The sequence below is a fragment of the Mytilus edulis genome, chromosome 13 (genome assembly GCF_963676685.1).
Source record: "Mytilus edulis chromosome 13, xbMytEdul2.2, whole genome shotgun sequence".
NCBI classification, from domain to species: domain Eukaryota; kingdom Metazoa; phylum Mollusca; class Bivalvia; order Mytilida; family Mytilidae; genus Mytilus; species Mytilus edulis.
The window spans coordinates 72690404-72713942 of NC_092356.1; the positions used below are offsets into that span (position 1 = coordinate 72690404).

A 23539-nucleotide genomic window follows, 5' to 3' on the forward strand; every position below is an offset into this window, starting at 1 on the left:
TTTTTCCCCAAAACCATTCTACAACGATTTTCAAGTTTTCATACAACATTTTAGAAGCAAACTTTACAAACACCTGACATTGGCAATTTTGTAATATGTCTTATTTCACACATTTTGATTGGTCTAACTGCATGCTATTTTGTAATACCAAAGATTTCCTCCCGCCAAAACCATTGGTGTCAAAAAGTATTTTTAGCCAAAAAAGTCATATACGACATTTTAGAAGCCCAGCGACGAATATTCATTAATAATGCTGAAGTTTGTTCTACCTTAGACCAGTTTGGAAACTTATTCTTTGGAATAGATTTTTTTAGTTATCTCACAGTTATTAAATTTTTTTTATATGGTTTTCATTTATTAATCGAACGTTTCATTTTTATTTATATCAATTTAGTCTTAATCGTTTTAGTATAACAATTCCATGACATTGTTATAACTTTCTGTTTTGTTATCATGTTTGGAAAACAGTTGTTGGCCATTCGTTTGATGTGTTTGAGCTTTTGGTTTTCCCATTTCATTTTTTCTGTGTGTTCAGTATTTTTGTGATTTTACTTTTTATATGCTTCAAACAGATAGTTACCTATATTACTTGAACCCAGCGAAATATATCAGACACAACCTTGGTATTATCGCTAACATTTATATTGCTTCATGTTTAATCTAATGTTATATATTATCGATTAAAAACAATTTTGTAGGTATGTGTTAATATTAATTTATACTTAATTTGAGAACACTTATCACTGATAAAAAGAAAAAAACATAACGAAAAGCAAGATACAAAAATGCCGAACTCTCGGTAAATTCAAGAAGAAAGAAGTAAAAAAAACCAGACAAACAAGAAAAATTGCTATATCAGCCAACAGAATGAATGAAAACCAAACTGTCATACTCATGAATGAGTACAGGTATTGTAAGAGGAAAACGGCATACTGAACTCAATTTGAAAGCTAGCAAAGTCTCTTAAATCTATAGCCGTTGTTTATAGTTCAATCTTTATATTCAAGATCGATGAGCAACGCAAACAGATTTAGTTTGCTAATTTGATAATAATTTGGTTCAAAGCAGTAAAATCTGTGTTAATATTTTGTATTGTTTGGTTTCATCAAAAATTGAGGTAATAATATACCAACATAAAAATCAATTTTACATACTTTTCTCATGAAAGTAACTGTTTTTTTTATATTAATTTAAAACTACATAACCAAGGTAAGCTTTGAAACATTATGATAAGATGGAGAAAGGAGTCAACAATAATTAATGTCAAAAGAAACAATTATAGAAATTAAAAAAAAACAAACAATAGGGACAGCAGCAGTATACCGGTGTTCAAAAATCAAATATCATTGAGAGATAAACAAATCCGGTTTATAAACTTAAACCGAGGCTAACACATCGTCTATTACGTGTATAAGAGGAAAACAAAAGAAATAAGGACCACAAAAGTGCAACAAAAACAAATGTCAACATATATAAAATCGAACTATTTGATAATAACTGCCATATTCCTGACGTGGTACAGGATTATTTTAAGAAAACATATCATAATGTCATGTCTTATGAAGCTAAGACGACTTTTTACCGCTTATTGTTTCGGTTCAATGCAATGACACCCAACGCAGAATATGCAACATAATAATATTCTGTAACATTAAGATGGTTCAACATAAACAAATATTGCGCCTTATTGAAAAAGCAGTTTGAAAATAAAGAAATAAATACTGTATGTTATACATTGCATTTTAGTGCCTAATGTGAACAAAGTACTCAACAAGATTTTGATTGAAATTGAAAAAGAAAATTGAGAATGAGACGTCCAGATCATAGAGAGGAACACAATGCTAGGCAAACAATGGGTCTTCAACACAGCAAGATAATACCGCAATTAATAATAGTCATCAATAAATAACTGAAAGGTTTGGCATAGATCGAATAAGCTTGCTGTTTGGTGTGAGCCAAGGCTCCATGTTGAAGACCGTACTTTGACCTATTACGGTTAACATTTACAAATTATAACTTGAATGAAGAGTTGTTTCATTGGTACACAACATCTTCTTATATCTATATATTTTCAATTCATATTGCTTTGGGAAAAGTAAATATAATCTATGTTTGTTTCTAATTCTTTGTGAAGTATCCTTGCTTCTATCATACGTGGAGGAAAACACAACATACAACTTAAAATAGATTAAAGATAAACAGGGCAGAGTAAAATGATTCGAAATAAGCCAAAAACAATATACAGGAGACAATTTGGTTTATTAAACTTGTGTATATAAACAGGAAGGACACTGTATCAAACTAAATTAACTGACAGATAATAGCAGTGTTTGCAAGTTATGTATACAACTGATTGTTAATAACGAAAATGTGTAATATTTATATTGTAGTAATACCTTGCAATATGTTAAGAGTATATGCATTTATAACCATTATCTCTTCATTAATTCAACGTTTAAGTAATTTTTCGACAACGAACTGGTAATTGTCCCAATTCTGGACTCATCAAAACTCTAAAAATATATCAGAGTTTTCTTAATTTTAGCATATTTAGGAAAGGGGTTTAATATTAGAATATATTTAAAATGCATACAGTTTTGAACGCAAACATTTGTTTTATTTTGCTGAACATATGAATATCGCGTTTGCCTATAAAAAAACCCAACCAAAACAAACCAAGTTAAATAATATCCCGAGTTTCGGTTCAACACTCAGATTGGAGCTTCTTCTTTACCAGATTAAAACAGCTTTAGACATATTATTATTGCCGGTGAATCTGCATTGAAATTTGTAAATACAACATTTGATGACAAAATTTAGTCATATATGATAGATATTACTATTCAAATAAAACATATTGTTTATTTTACCAGTTTCAATAGGTCGAATGAGATTAATAAAAACCTTGAGTTACAAATGTACACATCTACGTTTGTGTCCTTCATTCATTCGTGGATAAAACAAGGGATTACAGTTACACATATACGTGTGTGTCTTTCATTCATTCGTGGATAAAACAAGGGTTTAAAGTTACACATCTACGCTTGTGTCCTTCATTCATTCGTGGATAAAACACGGGTTTAAAGCCATCTGAACCTTCCGCATTTTTTTGTGCAGTTTTAGATACTAGTATAGACGTCCGTCCTGTTTTAATTTCACCTTTCGGTATATTGATGATGTACTGTCTCTTAATAATAATAGATCCAGTGATCACTTACATTTAATATATCCAAGTGAACTTGAAATTAAAGATACTACCGACACAGATTATAAATCTGCTTCATATTTAGACCTTCTTCTCGAAATGACTACTGAGTGATGGAAAGTTAAATACCAAAATTTATGACAAACGCGATGATTTTATCCTATAGTCAACTTTTCACTTCTGTGTATCCCAGCGGCACCAGCATATGGAGTATATATGTCTCAATTGTTACGTTACTCTTGAGCTAGCTCAAAGTACGTTTATTTTGTGAACGAGGAATACTACTTTCTTTCAAAAGTTGCTAAGACAGAGCAATGAATCAATCAAATTAAGGTCATCACTCAAAAAATTTTACAGTCACCATCATAAGCTGATTGGCCATTATGACAAAAGGGTGTCAGAAATCTTATCTGATATTCTTCCTCAGTCAGTATAACCTTCCATCATTACCGAAATGAACAAAGAAATAACACGACAGGTGCCGTATACGGTGCAGGAAATGTTTACCCTTCCGGAGCACCTGCTTTCACTCCCGGTTTTAAGTGGAGTTCGTGTTGTTTCTTATTTATTATTTGAAACTGTGTGTCTTTTGGTTTTATGAGTCTTTGTTTACTCCTTGGTTTTGATTGTTATTGTCTTTCTGTTGTTATACAGGTTTAGCAGCTGACGCGTACCCTGTCAATAATCTTAGTCTTGCTCATTTTTGAGTTTATTCTATTCCTTTAATTCTTATATCACCTTGACTTTATACTTTTAAATCAATTTTCGTGATCCGAACATCGATAATCTACTATACCTGAAATAGCTACCGTAATGGTTGGTTTAATCTTTTAATGGTTAGTTCAGCATAATTGATTGTTGTAATATCAAATCACTCAAAATTATTAACACGTAAGAAATCAACACACTAAACTACATTTTTTACCATCAGTTGAAAGTGAAAACACAAGTATTCTAACCGGAACTGAAAGGATTACCATGTAAAAACAAATGTTGGCCCATAATGAGTATTGCAAAGTCTTGCAATATATTTCAATTTGACAACCAGAACACACATGCATACGATAGTTTACACTCAATAGACCAAAAATCGTAACATTTCAGAAGTTTCTACGGAATCAGTCTAATTGAATATATATATTTTAATTGAAATGCTCTGGTGGAAGAAATACATGTTAAACATATTTAATCGACCACTTATACATATGCTTTCTCAATTTATTGGCTGATTATAACACGTAAATACGTAAATACAAGAAAACATTTGCATTAGACATATTACATATTTTTGTAAAAGAATATATAATGCAGTATCGTTTACCACTCGATGTGACACAAATCTTTAAATACAATATACTACCTTACGAAAATTGATAACTTTTCGTTTACAGGTTTTTACAATACAGCTATTGTTTGATATGAATGAATTTTTAAATTCGGTTACAATTACAGTTACAATTACATGTATTGTCAACTTAGGAGAAAGTCAATACATTTGTTATCAAGTATAAAGAAATTTATGCAATTATTATGTTTTCAACAACGCATAATAACAATGACATGAAAAAATACTGGATATACAGTCTCAAGCTATACAAAGTGAAATACTATTTTGGTAATTTTAAATGCATGAATAGCAATCACATTTTAATTAGTGAGATATGTCAAGGCATGTATAAATATTCATGAAATCGACGTTCATTTAAAAGTACTTTCTTTTTACTGAAAAGTACAAGTATAACTGCCAGCAAATTAAAATAAAAAATGCACAAAATATATGTTTGCTCACTATGGCAGATAACTAAAAGTACATATCCCTTTTCATCAAATGAATTCAGAAATGAAAATGACTTACCAAGTATTCGTTCCGTCGGTGCATTTTACGGTCTTCATAGAATCAGTGGTTTCCGGTTCTGGATTAAGCATGTTTATGCTTCAGTACCTGTAAGGAAGTAAAATTGTCCTTTAGGTCGGAGAAATGTTTTACATGATGGATATCCGTTAAATTGTATAATGCATTCAGGTGACACAACATATGCTGCAGCCTTGTCAGGTATTGATTAATGCACTTTACAGAACCTGAATTTTAAAAATATATCACATGTATATTACAGCTTCAACAATAAAGAATGAGAAGGAAATTGTTTCGTACGTTTAAGATAAATGAAAGTATTGTTTTGGTTTATGTTTAGATGACGCAAAAAATCATAATGAATTTCCTCTTGGATGAGTTGAAGGAGCAAACATGTAAACTGTTTTATCTCAGAACAATTACCATACTTCATCAAGTCTCTAGTTTCTTCCGTGGATAATTATCCTATTTCACTAACTAAATAATTTAACTTTTATTATTCCACAAACAATAAAATAGAGTAATACAACAAGAAAAATGAATAAACTGTCAAGTTAAATTATCTATTTGAAAACTGTTAATGTCACTGATCAAAAATATTAAAGTTTCAAATTACTGTATAAACGGATTGACTTCATGCAACGATTTAACATGAAGTTTCATCGGATATTTTACACGATGGGTGGTGAACAATTAACCACGATGCAAACTTTAATTGAATATTCTTGATTGTAATATAAAATGAGTTTTCCTATTACAGACCTTTAATCGACATAACTTATCAGGTTGTGAAATACGATGTTAATCTTACACAAATAGCTAGTTCAGATAAGTTATTCCTATATGTGATTTTCATATATATAATGACGATTTAAAGTTCCTTAGCTCATTGCTGTTGGAATTATAACGTAATACTATCTTAATTTATAATTTATAATGACGATAAACGTGAATAATAAATGAACCATAACTATGTTCTTTATTCGATGTTTTGTATTCAGTATCAGTTTTACGAGTTCTTGAATGTTTAACTTCCGGCGGATAGGATCTAAATATCACATTTCACTAAACTACATGATAACTTTAGTGATGCATTTAATAAATACAATCTGCTAAATAAATTCAATGCAAACGTATTTCCTTAATTAAATGTTCCCGTATTTTACCTTAAATATTCAGAAATGTAAACCTACCATTCGAACAATTGTATACTACTGTTGCCTTCATTCAGTAAAGTAAAAAGACAAGACAATCATTTGCAACAATAAAAGCATAGGGTCATACGACATGTTTTAGGGCGTTAACAAACCATTGTGTTTAACGGGAGATATGCATTCAACACAATATCTTTGTATTGACTGATATTAAATTTTGATTGTTTTGTTCACGACATATGTTTATATATTTGCTAAATTATAAAAAAAAATTTGTTAAGTTATTGATAAATTAGAAATACTATAACAGTACGGACAGTCGTTTCGTATCTGATTATAATTTTCTTTCAAAAACATGTATAATTTTACCAATTTTAACTCACTGTGTATATATTGGTATAGCGATAGATTTGTATATACAGAGGTTTATTTATATGACGTCACAATGTTTAATCTTGTGATAGAAGTTTAATTGTAGAGTCAGAAAAAAAATATAGCATTTACTTTGTTGAGCAGCTGTCAATGTTTATATTGAGGTAATTTAAATATAAACATTGACAGCTGCTCAACAGTGTGTTTCTAAACAAAAAAACTTTATTTCGAAAAGTCTTAAATTAAATTGAAAGATTTTGGATTCCCATATATAGATCAGTCTCTGCTAACCCTTTTACATACTTTATTTTAAAAAAGCGGCAAAAAATACAAAGTGGACAATAACTCATTATTCAAAAATAAACTGACAACGCCCTGGAAAAACAAATTACATGACATACCTCCAATTAAAAGTTGAAATTTCATTATCTTAATTATTCATTGGAATGATATCTTTTAAATCAAAGATACTACTCCAAATTATTTAGACAAGATATGAGAATCAACAGAAGCGGTACGTACTTTGTATGTCTTAGAATGTATGTATCAGGATGCGAACTAAAGTTGTTTTCGTGTTTTGCATCTATTTGTATTTATAATGATATTTGTCTTATTATCTAAGTGTTATTTTGTTTGTTCCGTAACCTATTCTTGCCATTATGCAATAATTACTTTTCTGTGTCCCTTTCAACTACATCCTCATTAACGTCAAGAATTTTACTTATTCTTTAATCTTTTTCTACTTTATGTAACTTATGACACCTTTTTATATTCAAGTGTTTTCGATCTACGCATGTTTACTAAACTTAAAATTTGATACTGTAGATATATTAGCAGTTTTGTAATACTTTCGACGATATGTTTGTTTTAAAAGGAAGAATGAAAAGTGCATAGAGTGGCCAAAACATTACATTTAATTTGCGAGTTTAGTTTTACCATATTGGAGAGGTGCATGTACAGTGTCTATCGTAGGATGAAATAAGGAAAATTATGTTTAATTCTAATTAAAACAATCCCTTCTGATAATTCGTCATGTTTATCATCGGAGCTACATGCATAGTTAATTAAAATTGTACAAAGACAAGTAGGTACATCATCCACTAGTTAAGTGTCGAAATCCATAATATTAACTCTAAAGTAACAGTAACCAAATACTTATTGATCAAGTTAACTTTTGATGACTTTAACGGTTCATTCAAAACAATCATCAGAGTTGTTTTTTCACCTTTCTCCAAGATACTCGAGCGATTGATTTACTCAAAAGAGAACTGTTTCTTGCAATGATCATGCGAACGTAAATACAAGTATCTTGTCGTGGGGAGGGATAAATCCTACTTTGAAAATAATCACTCTGATTCAAACCAAAAATTCTCTGAAACTGACATAATCAAGATATGCTTGATTTCTTGATTGACAACATATTTGTTACGTTTGGAGGACGTGTTTTTTCAACAGAATGTCGGAATTCCAAAGGGAACCAATTGTGCTCCTCTTCTTGTCGACTTGTTTTTTTATTACTATAAGGCTTACTTTATACAGGAACTTCTTCGGAAGAAAGATTAGCAATATCCTCAAACTTTATTTTCCGCTATATAGATGATGTTCTCTCACTAAATAATACAAAATTTGGTGACTATGTTGATCGAACCTATTCCATCGAACTAGAGATAAAGGATACTACAGATACAGCTAGGTCTGCCTCATAACTTGACTTACATCTAGATATTACCAATGAGGGTTGGTTGAAAACAAAAATTTACGACAAAAGAGATGATTTGAGCTTCCCAATTGTGAAATTTCCATTTCTATGAAGCAACATTTCAGCCGCGCCTGCATACGGAGTATATATTTCTCAATTGATACGATATTCCCGGGCTTGTATTTCCTATCATGATTTTCTTCGTAGAGGATTTCTACTCACAAGGAAGCTTTTAAACCAAGAGTTCCAAATGGTGAAGTTGAAATCATCCCTTCGTAAATTTTACGGACGCCATCACGAGTTGGTTGAACGTTATGAAATAACCGTCTCACAGATGATATCGAATATGATCCTTATGTCTTAACTAAAATCTTTTCCCTTTTCACCAACGTAACCTACCGAATAAGACTATTCACCGGATTTGTAATAATATAAGCAACACGACGGGTGCCACATGTGTAGTAGGATCAGCTTATTCTTCCTGAGCACTTGCAATCACCCAAAGTTTTTGGTGGGGTTCGTGTTGCTTAGTCTTTAGTTTTCTATGTTGTGTCTTGTGTACTATTATTTGTCTGTTTGTCTTTTTATTTTTAGCCATGGCGTTGTCAGTTTGTTTTCTATCTATGAATTTGACTCTCCCTCTTGTATCCTTCGTCCATCTTTTAAAGCCGAATTCCAAATAGAAAATTGAAGTAATCTCTTCGAAAGTTTTATATTCGCCATTACGAATGTTTTAACCTGTTTCACATGTCACGAAATATATGACCCAATAGTTGTAACCACAACTCTTTTTTTCTAGGATGTGTCATCACCAACTTTGACATTTTTCTCTAATTTATAGCTGTATGAACAACAATAGTTGAGGAGCATTGTGGACCCAAATGTCCAAAAAGTTGTGCCAAATACAGCTTAGGTAGTCTATGCCTGGTTTAAGAAAATCCTTAGTACTTCGATTTAATTCATACTTTTCCGAACAGTAAATGCATTAAAAAAAACCTGAATAATTGATATTTATGTCAACACCGAAGTGCTGACTACTGGGCTGGTGATACCATCGGGGACGAAACGTCCACCAACAGTGGCATCAACCTAACGGTGTAAATAGTTATCAAAGGTATACCAAACAAGAGTTGTGTAAAGTTTGCAGCAGTATCTGTTTACCCTTTTGTGGCCACCTGAGATCACATCGGTCATTTAATTAGTTTGTGTTGATAAGTGTTTATGTCGTCGACTAATGATTTTGATTATCACTTTGGTATCTTCTGTTTCTGTTATGATAAGCTAGTGACACAACTGATCACCAATAACAGTTTTCGCTAAAACAATGGACTTTGGTCATTGTTGAAAGCCGTACTGTGACCTTTAGTTGTTAATTATGTGTCCATTGGTCTCTTGTGAAGAGTTGTTCTATTGGCAATCATACCACATCTTCTTTTTATATATAAAAATACTAGTTTTCGTGCAGTATTTTGTTATTTAACTTTTTAGTCCGTTTTTCTGCTCGGTTTGAATCCCTTGGTTATGTTTTGTGGCCCGCATTTGTTTTTGGCGTATTCGATTTTTGACTATTTAAATCGGTATCAAGTCATTTTTATTGTATAGGTGAAATAAAGTGTTCATTTATGGTCACTTAACAATGGACACCTTTAAGGATATCATCCTTATAGTTTAACTTGGTTGTAATAAATCTAGAATATCTCTAAAAGAGGTTTCCTGGCCGAGCAATAATTTTAGCTTATTTTGTTTCTCGCATAATGCTACTCTGACTTATTATTTCAATCTTATTAAAACCTAGATGTTTTTGATTTCACAATGTACATTATTTATATAATACCTTCTGAATATATTTAGGCTATTCAACAATATCCCCAAACAATCGTTTTATGTTGGTCAAATGTCATGGACTTTTCACTTTTTGAATTTAATTTGGATATTGCAAATTTTATGAATACTTGCTCAAAAGTAATTATTTAGACGCATATAAACGTTGTTCACGATGGTCAAACGTGGAGATGAAGGGCCAAAGACATCACATAGCAGATGAGCAATTTTGACAAAATAACCGTTGATAGTTTAGAAATAGAAATTTGTAAGCGATAATATTTCATATTAATAATTAAGCAAATAGTAATGTAATGGCAGTGCAAATATAACGTAAAAAAATGAGGACAAAACGTGAAAAAAAATATTAAAAAGTGGAACTCCAAGGTGAATTCAGAAACGATAGTCCATAAAAAATCAAAAGTAAAACCATCAGATTTGATATACTTATCGTCAAATGATTAAGAATATTCTAAATGCTTACCTGTTTGTAACATGATCAATCGATGTCCTGTGTACCAGACATTCTAGTTACGTATACATTAATTGATGAAATCATGACTCTTTATATTAACAGCGAAGAACATTACAAAACCTCTCTTGGTTTATAATTATACCAGTATCATTTCCACAGAAAACAATTACATGTACCATAAAATAGTCTGACTATGTTAACCAAATTAGATCACATTCCGGAAGATATCAGGAGTATGTCTTAGCGTACTTTTGATATACCGATACAGGGGTTAAATACACATAGTTTTTAATGAATAATTTGGGTTTTAAATTGTTGGACTACTATCTATTCTGACAGGTGCGCTGTTATCGACATGAAATATGTTATTTTTACTTTGAGTTCAGTATTTTTGTGTTAAATTTTTTCATACTTATTTTGATAGTACCGATTTACATTTATTTTTATATACCTGTGACTTTGAGACGAAGAACAGAGCTGTTTCTTTGCTTTTTGTTTGTGTTTATTGCTCATGTTGCTGTGCATGAATTGATTTTGTGTCATGGATGGCCAATAATATCCTTTGTTTTTCTACTATTTAATCCATCGAATGTCCTATGCTTGTTCCTATCTGTTTTGATAATTGAAAATCCGTTCTAATTCATTGCAAATTATGGTAAAGGAGTTTTTGATCCCAGATATTAAGCGTATTATAAATTCCTACTGTAAATATGCATATAGTTATATAAACCTAATAAAACAGGGACGAAAGATACCAGAGGTGTAGTTAAACTCATACATCGAAAATAAACTGACATGGCTAAAATGAAAAAGACAAACAGACAAACAATAGTACACATGACACAACAGAGAAAACTAAAGAATAAACAACAGAGAAAACTAATAACAGGTAGAGAAAACTCACCAGGGCAGCATGCTGTGTAATATCATAATATGTCAAATGCGCCTTTCTTCTTCACTAAACTCGTAAATGAAACTCAAATCATACTTTTAAATATAAAATCAATAACGTTTAAAGATTAAAGGCATCTGTACCTTTTAGTCGAAACATATATTGCTTTGTATTATTCAAAGTAAAAGGAAAAGAAAATGTACAAAAAATGACTGCAACAGGCTGGTAATACAATCGGGAACATAACGTTTGAATTGGATTGGCATCGACCTAATATGTTAAATTGCATTGAAATACCTGTATTATATTTTGGAACACCATCACGCGTTTTGTCAACGGCATAACCACTAGTAACACCCATACCAAATTGACTCGAAAAATCAAACCCTAACGAAGTTTAAGACCATATAAAGCCAAATTTTCTAAAAGGTTGTGCAACACAGAAAGCTAAAACCGAAGTAACTGACAAGCAACGAATATATATATCATCAAAATAAATAGTCCGTTTGAAATTAAAAAGTACAATGACCTTAAATGACCTAGTGAGTAAGTTCAAATTATCTAATTTTCAGAATACACAACTTACAAAAGCAGACAGTGCCTCTACAATGAGCACCTTGGTGTCATATAAACGGACTATTTGATAACAAATGCCATATTCCAGACGTTGTACAGGACATTGTAAAAAACAAATTAGATGGGGTGAGGTGAACCGTGGTTTTATGACTAGCACAACCACCCTCTTATACCGCAATGTAAAAACGTGACAGGAATACAGTAAAAATAAATTTACGAACACTCAAATTCACAGAATATCATATAATAAAATTGAGAATGGAAATGAGGAATGTGCCAAAGAGACAACAACCCGACCATAGAAAAAACAACAGCAGAAGGTCACCAACAGGTCTTCAATGTAGCGAAAAATTCCCGCACCCGGAGGCGTCCTTCAAATTGTACACAAGAAACTACAATTAAAATAATACGAGACTAACAAAGGCCAGAGGCTCCTGACTTGGGACAGGCGCAAATATGCGAAGGGGTTAAACATGTTTGTGAGATCTCAACCCTCCCCCTATACCTCTAGCCAATGTAGAAAAGTAAACGCATAACAATCAGCACTAGTTGATTACGTTATAAAGGTACCAACGTTGTAATTTGATACGCAGACGCGCGTTTCATCTTCAAAAAACTAATCAGTGACGCTCAGGTCAAAATGGTTATAAAACCAAAGAAGTACAAAGTTGAAGAGCATTGAGTTATGCCAAATACGGCTAAGAAAATTTATTCCTGGTATAAGAAAATCGAAAAATTTATAAGGGAAACCGCAAAATTCAAACGGACCCCTCCTCTGAATCTACGACAGTACACACGATCACGATCAAATGATGTATAAACTCCGCGTCACACGAATGTATAAGAACTATAGTTTCTATGGCAGACATTCTCTGGTTTGGCTAACTATTCTGTAAGCATCATTTCAATTGTACGCAAAACTCGTTTATATAGGTGGCATTGATTAAACGTGTAATTTTCAATTCATGTAATGTTAAAAATTTAAAAAAAAATTATTTATTGCTAAATTTTTATAAAATTAAAATATTGATTTGAGAACTATTGGCACTAAAAGATTTATCCGATTTTGCAATTTCAATGCTTCTTTCAGATTTAAACTTTTAGATAAATTAGATACATAAATTATTTTCAACAAATATTCTCTCGAATGAAATGATTTATTGGTATTTTTGCATAGAAAATTAACCAATAAAAGAGTAATCTGTACAAATTAAGATTCACCAACAGATCTGAAAGTGTCCTTAAAAGACATTTGTGCACTGCTAGTATAATCAGCTTAACAAAATAATCTCATCGTAATTACATTTTCAATCCTAGCTATATTGTATTGGTATTTTGCAAAATACAGATAAAATATGCAACATGGAATTACCTTCAATTTTGCAAATAATTGTACCACTTTACTAAAATAAGAAGCCTCTATTATAACTATTATAATGAAATATTATAATGTTTGAATGATAAGTAGGGTACATTTTGGTTAGTTTCTTTGATATAATTAGTTAACTTTGGCGTATCAAATTATAAGCTGGTAACTTTGATAATTATCTACACCACTGGGTCGATGCTACTGCTGGTGGGCGTTTCGTACCCGAGGGTATCTGCAGCCAAATAGTACGAAATACTAAGGATTGATGAATATATTACCTAAGCCGTATTTAGCACAACATTTTAGAATTTTGCTATCTTAATGTTCTTCAACTTTATACTGGTTTGGCTTTCTATATATTTTGATTTGAGTGTGACTGATAAGTCTTTTGTAGACGAAACACGCGTCTAACGTCTCAAATTTACCTCTGCTAACTTATATAACTGATATGTACAAAGCTTATACCCAGGCTGTGATTACCAGGACAGCAGTTAAGACTCGACGACAACGTCTCAACGTGTGTTAGTTTTCCAAAGATAAATCAGATTTATTAATATTTTTTATCAGTTGCATCAATAAATCAATATTATATGCAGGTTTATCTTAACATACAAATATAACGTTACTGATTATTACATTCTTCGGTAGTGTTTATTCCGTACTTAATGTTAAATGCTGTTTGTTTGACAAATATAAAAGCATAATTTCCGCCAAAAATGTGTCAATATTGTTTAACAGTGTTGTCTACTTAATTTATTTGCACTATATTATATCATAATCTTTTAAAGTAAAAACTAACTGCTGACTAGAGGAATCATAAACTCGAGCTCGTAGTTTTAACACATTTAAGTTCAGCTCATTGACTTTTAATGTGCTGAAAGTTTAGATGTTCACGAAGTCTTAAGAAAGTTGGAAGAGTAATTCAATTTAATGTAATTGTTGTTAACACTTTTGTTTCTTATTGAGGTTTAAACAAACCACTGATTTGTCTATAATTTGATTGAATATTTTTCATTTTTATTTGTTTTTATATGTTTAACTTTATTTGTACTTTATTCAGAAAGTGGGTATTATATACAGTATTCGCTTTCAACTATATAAACAGGTTTTATTATTTATTTGTACATGCATGTTTATTTGAATTTATGAGTCATTTGTTCTGCATGTCTGTGGTTTTACCAAAATTACAAAAGTCCAAGAAAACTTCTAAGCGTAAAGTCCCTTATTAAAATGCAAAATCAAAAGTTCAAAGACATCATTCGAATTGATAGCAAATGTCATATTCCTGACTTGTAATTGTCACATTAATAGTAGTTGTCGGTGTGGTTGCTTTCCACTTTTGTGAATATATATTCAACTACCATGTATACAAGTGGGAGGTTAAGTTAGCTATAAAACCGTGTTTTAACTAACATTTGTTTGGTTTTGTCAGTTTCCCTTAGAGATTGGTATTGTCGACATATATATATATATATATATCTATAAAATCTTCTATCCTTTTTTGTTTTTATTGTTTATTGTTAAAAACAGTTTGAGGACTTCGCACATAGCTACATGTATAATAGCCAATTTGAAAGCAATATTCATTTGTCAAATTGGTTTGAAATACTGAAACTGAAAACCAATTTAGTGGACAAAATGTGATAAAACAAGTAACATAATATCATTTTAAATATTTTTCGTTTTCATTTATTGTAAAAGTTATAGTACTGTAGTGCAAACAGAGTCTAAATGCACTTATCAAATGTTAGGATGATAAATGTTGAATATCACATACTGAATATCGGATTCGAATGTTGAATACCAGGTAAAACTTGAAACATTTGTGTGAACTTAATGTTTGATGCTGAATGCATTTCAAACTTCACACAGCTGTTTTAAAATCTTCAGCGTGTCTTACTTTTTTTTTATTTCATGCAATACACTAGAATGATATTTTGTTTTAAAGTCAAATATTTGCTTTTAAAGATACGTATGTCAGAATAAAACTATCCTATGAGAGAGATGAAAAGAAACATTTTCGTTTTTTTAACAATAAATTTGTCTTTTTTTCTTTCCTGAAATAAAGCTTTATTATTTTAAACCTATTGTTTTTCGCAAAATAAAGAATATTCCTCATAATAATGGGACATAATTTGTTTTCTTTATTGCAAAACAATACAAACATAACTGACGTGTGCCTAATATTATACAAGATAAATAAGTGAGGAACACATTCGATATGACTTATTGAGGAAAACTTCAACATGAGAGCAACCCAAATATTTTGTTATTTTTATTGTTATTTTGTTGTTGTCGTATTAACGTGTTACCAAACATCGATCGTGAAGAAAAGTAGTTGTCACCTATCAAAACTAGATGACATAGCGCAGCATCATGTGTATATAAAAGCAATCGGTAAGGATTAAGTTAAACAAGATTGCCATCGTACTTATTATACGCTTACTTTAAATTCATAGTTGAACGGTCGAAAATACAGACGGACAGACGAAGTTGATTGCAATATATTCTACATTGATCGTCCAATTGTTGTGATTATAATGAAATTCAAAACAGTGTGGCTGTGGCCATTGATTGACACATTAAATTCATCCATTGACTGGGGCAATTTAGGTGAACGTTTGTATGTAACGAACATTGCTCACTGTGTACTTTTTAAAGCAACTTAAACTATGGGGTCACCAAAGGTTCTCAACACCTTAATAAAGTAATTCGAAAAAAATAATCAGAAATAACACGATGTTTTGATTTATATCAATTATATAAATCAAAACATAAAGATTATTTCTGATTAATTTTTCGAATTATTTTATGATAAAAGGCGTTCAGAAACCTTGGTGACCCTACAGTTTAAATGTCTATCGTAGGTACGTCGTGAACAGTGGTCGTTACAGACAAACGTTCACGTAAATTGCCCCAGTCAATGGATGAATTTAATTCTATATAAAACTATAAACAACTGTAATACAAGTTGGAGATTTACCTATCTAGACAACGAGGTTTTGTCCATCGTTTTGACCAGAAAAGAGTGAGCAAAGTTAGGAAGGTGACAGTTGTTTTCCATTAGTTCCGTTGGTAAAAAGACTAACGATCAATGTAGAATATTTCGTAATCAACTTATGTTTAATGCAAAGTACTGTAGCATTTGAAGCAGTATAATGTTACGAGTCAATCAAAGGTTCGACAAAAAAAAAGATACCAATTAAATGAGAGCCGTGGTTAGAGAGCCGTGGTGTAGTGGTAAGTGCATCGGACTACTATCACAAAGGTTCCTGGTTCGATATCCCGTTAGGGATGAAAATTTCAGAAACTGAATTTTCGGCTCTCCCTTGACAACATTTGCGAGTATGGTTTCGAGGAAACGATGATAGTCCGTCGGAAGGGGACGATAAAGGGCTGATCCGTGTTAAGAGAGAGCCATATCTCTTGCACGTTAAAGACACCCTTGTAGATTTTGAAAAAGAGCAGGCTAATGCCACTACAAGGCAGCACTCGCACCTGCAAAGTGGAAAGGGATTAATATAAGTTGCAAAACATGTTTCCCAATCCACTATAAATAAATATGTTTAAACTAAAAAAATGCCTTCTTTTTCTTTTCATCTCCTGAATACGCAACTGATTCATCAGATCGACAATTAGCACTCGTAAATTTGACAACCAACCCATCCCTCAGAAATAACACCCCATCGAATTATTCTGACTTTTTTATCCGATATTTTTCAAACTTTAATGTTGTTTACAATTGTATTTGCATCTTAATTATATAATGCAGATGTATGTTAATTTTAGGTCTGAAATCGTTAACAACATACAAGTAAATTTCAAATAACAGATGTAAGTTTACAAAATGAAAAATAAAATTTAATCTTGAATTTTTTATTGGATGACTTTTTGAAAGACAATATTGATTTCCATGAAATATATAATGTAAGGAGAAGTTGACGTAGTGTACAATTCAACAACAATATCGATCTCCAAAGTAAGAAAAATAATGACAGAATTTTAAATATGGTCAAATATTATTAATAAAAACACACAAGCCATACACTCTATCTTCATGAACGGCAAGAATGTTGAGGATATACTAGTATATAAAACAGATCGAGCACTATTTCCAATACGCATGATGAAGGAGGAAATTTGTTTTCGTTTGGATACTAGTATATCTATAATGTCGATAAACTGCAGCATTATTTCATATCAACTCTCGGTGATTACTTTGATCCAAATTCCAAATGTTGAACTAGTATATATATTGCTTTTCGTTTACAAAACAACTAAATTAACTATGCTAGATGAATGAAAAACAATAATACATTACATGAAATTCAAACCTAAGATAAATATATTCAATAAAATTAATGCAATATTTAAAATGTACATGAAATCATAATATCAATTAAGAACTTATTGACACTACATCAATTGACAGATTTTGCTATTTCAATGTTTCTTTGAGATTTCAACATTCAGATAAGTTAGATTCAGAAAGTAATTTAGACAAACATTCATGGCTCGATTGAATATGATGTTTAGGTATTTTTGTTTAAAAAATTAACCGATAAAAAAATAATCTGTACTAATAAAAATTCACCGTAAGATCAAAAAGTGTCCTTAAAAGACTTTAGTGCACTGATAGTTCAATCAGCTTAGCAAATTGTTCGGAGTGTATTAACATTTACATTCCTAGCTGTATTGCTATCAAATTTTGAAAATTACAGATAAAAAAATGCAAAATGGAATTACCTTCAATTTTGCAATTAGTTTATCATTTTACTTAATATGTCCTTAGTAAGTAGCCTCTATGATAACTAATATAATCATATATTATAATATATAAATGATATGCTGGGTATATTTGATGAGTTTCTCTGATATAATTTATATACTTATTTTTACGACTAATGGTGTCTTTGTCAAATTTACGATAAACTCTGTCAGGTGAACCATCAAACGTTTTAATTTGAGATTCAGTATTAAGGTAGATCATAAGAATAGACATTTGAGACAGAATTTTCTTATCATCTGCCAAAATGAAGTTTTTTCTATGTTTTTTTCAAACATATAATAAAAAGTATCGGTCACCGTGCTATTTATCAAGGTATGAGGCGTTGAAAATTGCCTTAATTTGGTTAGATTGTTCATGAAAAAACACATTTGTGTGCACACAAAAAATCTATCAGATAGGATTTTGAAATAAATTGTGAGAAGATAGGATTGAATATATGTTTATAAAAAGAAAAAATGGAGTCACTGAACTTGTTTTTTTGCTTCACGTAAAAAAAACCAAAATCCCTATTAATCCAGTATAATTTTTTTACTAAAAGAATTATTTCCCCTTAAATGGCTAATTTGAAAAAAATGATTCTCAAAACAAACAAAAATGATATTTGTTTAAGTATTTTAGATTTTACAATAAATCACCAAGTTATTTGTATATGAATAAACAGTCTAATCATTAAATTGCAAATCTGTCTCCAAATTTGCAGATGTGGGCAAATAACTAGAACGACTTTGTACAATCCAAGATGGCGGTATACCATAAACCTACCTTAATAGGGGCTCAATTACTTCTAAAATACATTATTATTCTTCAAGGATTCTAACATTAATTATATAACTGTTATAAACAATCACTGACAAAAAAGATAAATAATTTATACTTTAACTGTGTATGAACGTAACTCCTCTACTAGCTACTCACACTTCATGCTGCCAACAAATCGCGTTGATGGGTAATTGCAGATATATGTTGAAAGCATGTAAGCAGACTGCTATAACCAGGACAGCAGTTAGCCTTCGACGGCACTTAACCATTGCTGAGTTCCCGATGGTAAATTAGCTAGTATGGATTTATTATTAATTTTCTATCAGATGCACCAGAAGATCAATATGATATGCAGGTTAATCTTAACAGACAGATATAATTTTACCGTTTATCCCATTCTTCAGTCTTGTTCATCCCGTACTTGATATATTAAATGATGTTTGTTTTACAACTATAAAGTTATAATTTATTTCCAAAAATATGTCAATAAAGTTTCACAGTGTTGTCTAGTTAATCTATTTGTTCTACATTCTATCAAAAACGTAGACAAAGAAACTAATTGCTGACTGGCGGAATCCTAAAATCCTAGTTTGACACATTTAATTTTCAGTAGAAATGACTTTCGATGCGCTAAACGTTAATATTTTCATGAGGTTTTGAAAAGTAATTAAATGTGTTGTCTTACTAACACTTTTTGTTTATAATTTAAGTTTTCAACAGACTAAAGTAAAAACACAAAAATACTGAACTCCGAGGAAAATTCAAAAAGGAAAGTCCAAAATCAAAAGGCAAAATCAAAAGTCCAAACACATCAAACGAATGGATAACAACTGTCATATTCCTGACTTGGTACAGGCATTTTCTAATGTAGAAAATGTTGGAGTATTGATATATTATTATATCATAATTTGATAAAAAAAAAATCATTCTGAATTGATCTTTTATCATCTACTTAATTTTTACTTTTTTTCAGAAAGAAAGTGCTATATTCAGTATGTACTATCAACTGTAAAAAGTAAAATCACAAAAATACTGATCTTAGAGGAAGATCAATTGGGAAAGTCCATAATCACATAAACACGTTTTGTTTTTAGTTGTATGTGTGTTTGAATGTAGGAGTCAGTTGTGTTTTATGTTTGTGGTGTTTATTTGTTGTATGTGTGTTTAAATGTAGGAGTCAGTTGTGTTTTATGTTTGTGGTGTTTATTAGTTGTATGTGTGTTTGAATGTAGGAGTCAGTTGTGTTTTATGTTTATGGTGTTTATTAGTTGTATGTGTGTTTGAATGTAGGAGTCAGTTGTGTTTTATGTTTATGGTGTTTATTAGTTGTATGTGTGTTTGAATGTAGGAGTCAGTTGTGTTTTATGTTTGTGGTGTTTGTTTGTAGTTTTTACACAGCTTGGGCTGTTAGATCAAAAAATTAAAATATCGAAAATACCTAACTCCAAAAATTTTAAACGTTAAGTTCCTAATAATAAATGCAAAATCAAAAGGTAAAATACATCAAAAGAATGGATAAAAACTGTCATATTTCAGACTTGTTGTTGTCAAATTAATATGTTTTGTTTGTTCGGTTACTTTCCCACTTTTGTGAATATAACGGATATATATACAACTGCCATGTATACAAGTAGGAGGTTTAGTTAGCTATAAAATCGGGTTCAACGCATTATTTTTTTCCCGGTTTTGTCAGTTCTCCTTTAAGAATTTTTTCTAGGAGTTTGGTATTGTTTGTTTGTTCTTGAGCCTTTTTACAGCCGGTAATACGGTATGATGGAGGTATTACCCCGAGACCTGCATGCGCATTTATTCACAGAGTGTCTATTTTTTTTTCATTTAAAGATATCTTATAGACAAAACTATATCTAATATCCTATCTTATTTTGATTTATGTATTTCTCTGTTTATATTGTTGATTGTTTATACAGGTTGAAGACGACTTCGCACATAGCTGTAATTGTCAATTTGATTGCAATATTCATTTGCCAAATTGGTTTGAAATATGAAACTGAAAACCAATTTAGTGTTTTTCGTTTTCATGTATTGTGAAAGTTATAGTACTGCAGTGCAAACAGAGTATAAATGCAATAATCAAATGTTAGGATAATGAATGTTTAATATTACATACTGAATATTGAAATCGAATGTTGGATACGTAGTTAATCTTTTAGACAAAAATAGGCAATAATGTTTGCTGTTGATTACGTTACCAGCCTGACACACCTGTTTTAACATATGCAGCGTGTTTTACTCAATCTTTTTATAAAACGTTCATTATAAGTGCAACACGCTAGAATGATATAGTGTTTTATTGTTAAATATTTGATTTTAAAGATATTTATGTCAGAATAAAACTATCATATAAGAGAGATTAAACGAAACATTTCGTTTTTTAACGATAATATAGTCTTTTATTCTATCTTAAATATAGTTTTATTATTCTCTTATATTAACTCGTAAAGTAGGTTTGTCGTAAATTTCATACTACTTGAACTCTTCCTTACATAATATTATTGTGGGAATAATTTTGTCTTTAAAAATAAACAATGCTTCCATTAAAAAATCAATTTTAGTCAACAAATATGTTTCATTTTGTAAATTTACATTTATCTTTAAAAAGTTTCAGACTTTGTCAAATCTGCATTAAATGTAATTAATATAAAATAAAAAAAAACTATTGTAAACAAAAGTAGTATTATACATTCTGACATAATGGTCGGTTATCATTTCTTTGTACTGAATGCCGATATGATGAGTCGGTATCGTATTCAGGGTGTGTGTAGAATGCATAAAATCCTCCCTTTTGACATGATAATCAATAATGTGGTCATTTTTATAAATTTCCTGTTTACAAAACTTTTTCGAAAAACTAAGGATGTTCTATCCAAGGCATAGATTACCTTAGCCGTATTTGGCACTTCTTTTGGGGATTTTGGATTCTGGATGCTCTTCAACTTGTACTTTATATAAATAATTTGATATGAGCGTCACTGATGAGTCTTATGTAGACGAAACGCGCGGCTGGCATACTAAATTATAATCCTGGTATCTTTGATAACTATTTACACCACTGAGTGGATGCCACTTCTTGTGGACGTTCCGTCCCCGAGGGTATCACCAGCCCAGTAGTCAACACTTCGGTGTTGACATGAATATCAATAATGTGGTCACTTTTTTAAATTTCCTGTTTACAAAGCTTTGAATTTTTCGAAAAACTAAGGATTTTCTTATCCCAGGCATAGATTACCTTAGCCGTATTTGGCACAACTTTTTCGAATTTTAGATCCTGGATGCTTTTCAACTTTGTACTTGTTTGGCTTTATAAATAATTTGATATGAGCGTCACTGATAAGTCGTATGTAGACGAAACGCGTGTCTGGTGTACTAAATTATAATCATGGTAACTTTGATAATTAAAAAAGATAACCACGTTTTACTTAAGATCACTTTAAAAAATGCATCTCTTTGCATTGGTTCCATTTGCTAGAGTCGAACAAAAAGCTGATTTGAACGCTAGAGTCAGGCTTTTGTTTTTGTTGTTTGGATTGTTTTACATTCGTGCTGACCTTCTTTAGGTTACTTAATACTTAAACTGCGAATTTTACGTAATTGTGAAGGTTCCAACACTACAATAATTGTAACAGCTGTACCAAAGCATATGACATGATTTAAATCGCATCATAAAGTGAAAAAAATCTTTGTATTGTCCTTTTACATGTGTTTTAAAACTGTTTAATTGATTATTGTCATGAAATATGAAGATTGTTTTTATATATTCATATGCTAATCCAAAATGTCACGAAACTCAGCAATACCCCCAAATCTTCGACTTTAACGATAATGTATCTGTCAATATACCCTCCTAAATAAAGGCTACACTATTGTACCCCCGTTTAAAAGCCATTTATCGATTGACAGAAAACAAACCCGGGTTACAAACTAAAACCAAGGAAATACATAACCTTTAATAGGAAAAACAACAAAACAACAGAACACTGCAGTGCAACAAAGAACAAACGACAATGCAACATACATAGACACAAATCATGTTTAACAGAAAAAAATGTGCAAAGGTTAAATAAAACATGAGGGTTGACATATAAACATGTTATGAACTGTCATGCCGTTAAACATAAGTTAACTATAAACAAACATTCCAGTTTCACAGACATGATCAAAATGAAATACAAATCTATCAGAAAGTTTCCCGAAACAAATGTTTAGATAACCCCGACTTAAAATACTGCAAAGATCGATAACGAAGACTATATTAAGCTATACCTGAAAAAATATCAAGTATTTTAGATTATTCTTTTTTTATCTCTGTAAGATTTTTCGATGTTCGACATTATTATACTCATGTGACAGCTGTTTTGCATAAGTTATCAACACAAGTTATTGTTAACCATCTAAAAGAGAGATATGATCAAATCGATGTTTCATAAATTTTATAGTCTTCGTTTCAGTCGGAGGGGTTCAGCTGTTTCTAATCCGTTTTGTTCCAATTTTCATTGATTCAATATGCAAATCAATTTATAACATGTTAGTCTATATGAACTACGTATATGAATACAGA

General features: G+C 30.8%; 1 protein-coding gene across 2 annotated transcripts in view; it reads right to left on the reverse strand.

The window, feature by feature from the left end:
- The window catches only part of LOC139501825 (G-protein coupled receptor dmsr-1-like), a 139283-nt gene that overhangs the window by 105159 nt on the left and 10585 nt on the right, over positions 1-23539 (reverse strand). Inside the window, exons 1-2 of one of the 2 annotated variants that reach the window (XM_071291043.1) lie at positions 10588-10688; positions 5061-5147 (exon numbers count right to left, since the gene is read on the reverse strand). In XM_071291043.1, the coding sequence (XP_071147144.1) occupies positions 5061-5131 (71 nt within the window). In that variant the 5' untranslated portion in view covers positions 5132-5147; positions 10588-10688. Of the gene's footprint in view, positions 1-5060; positions 5148-10587; positions 10689-23539 lie in introns of those variants that run through there. The other variant, XM_071291042.1, reaches the window with a different exon arrangement.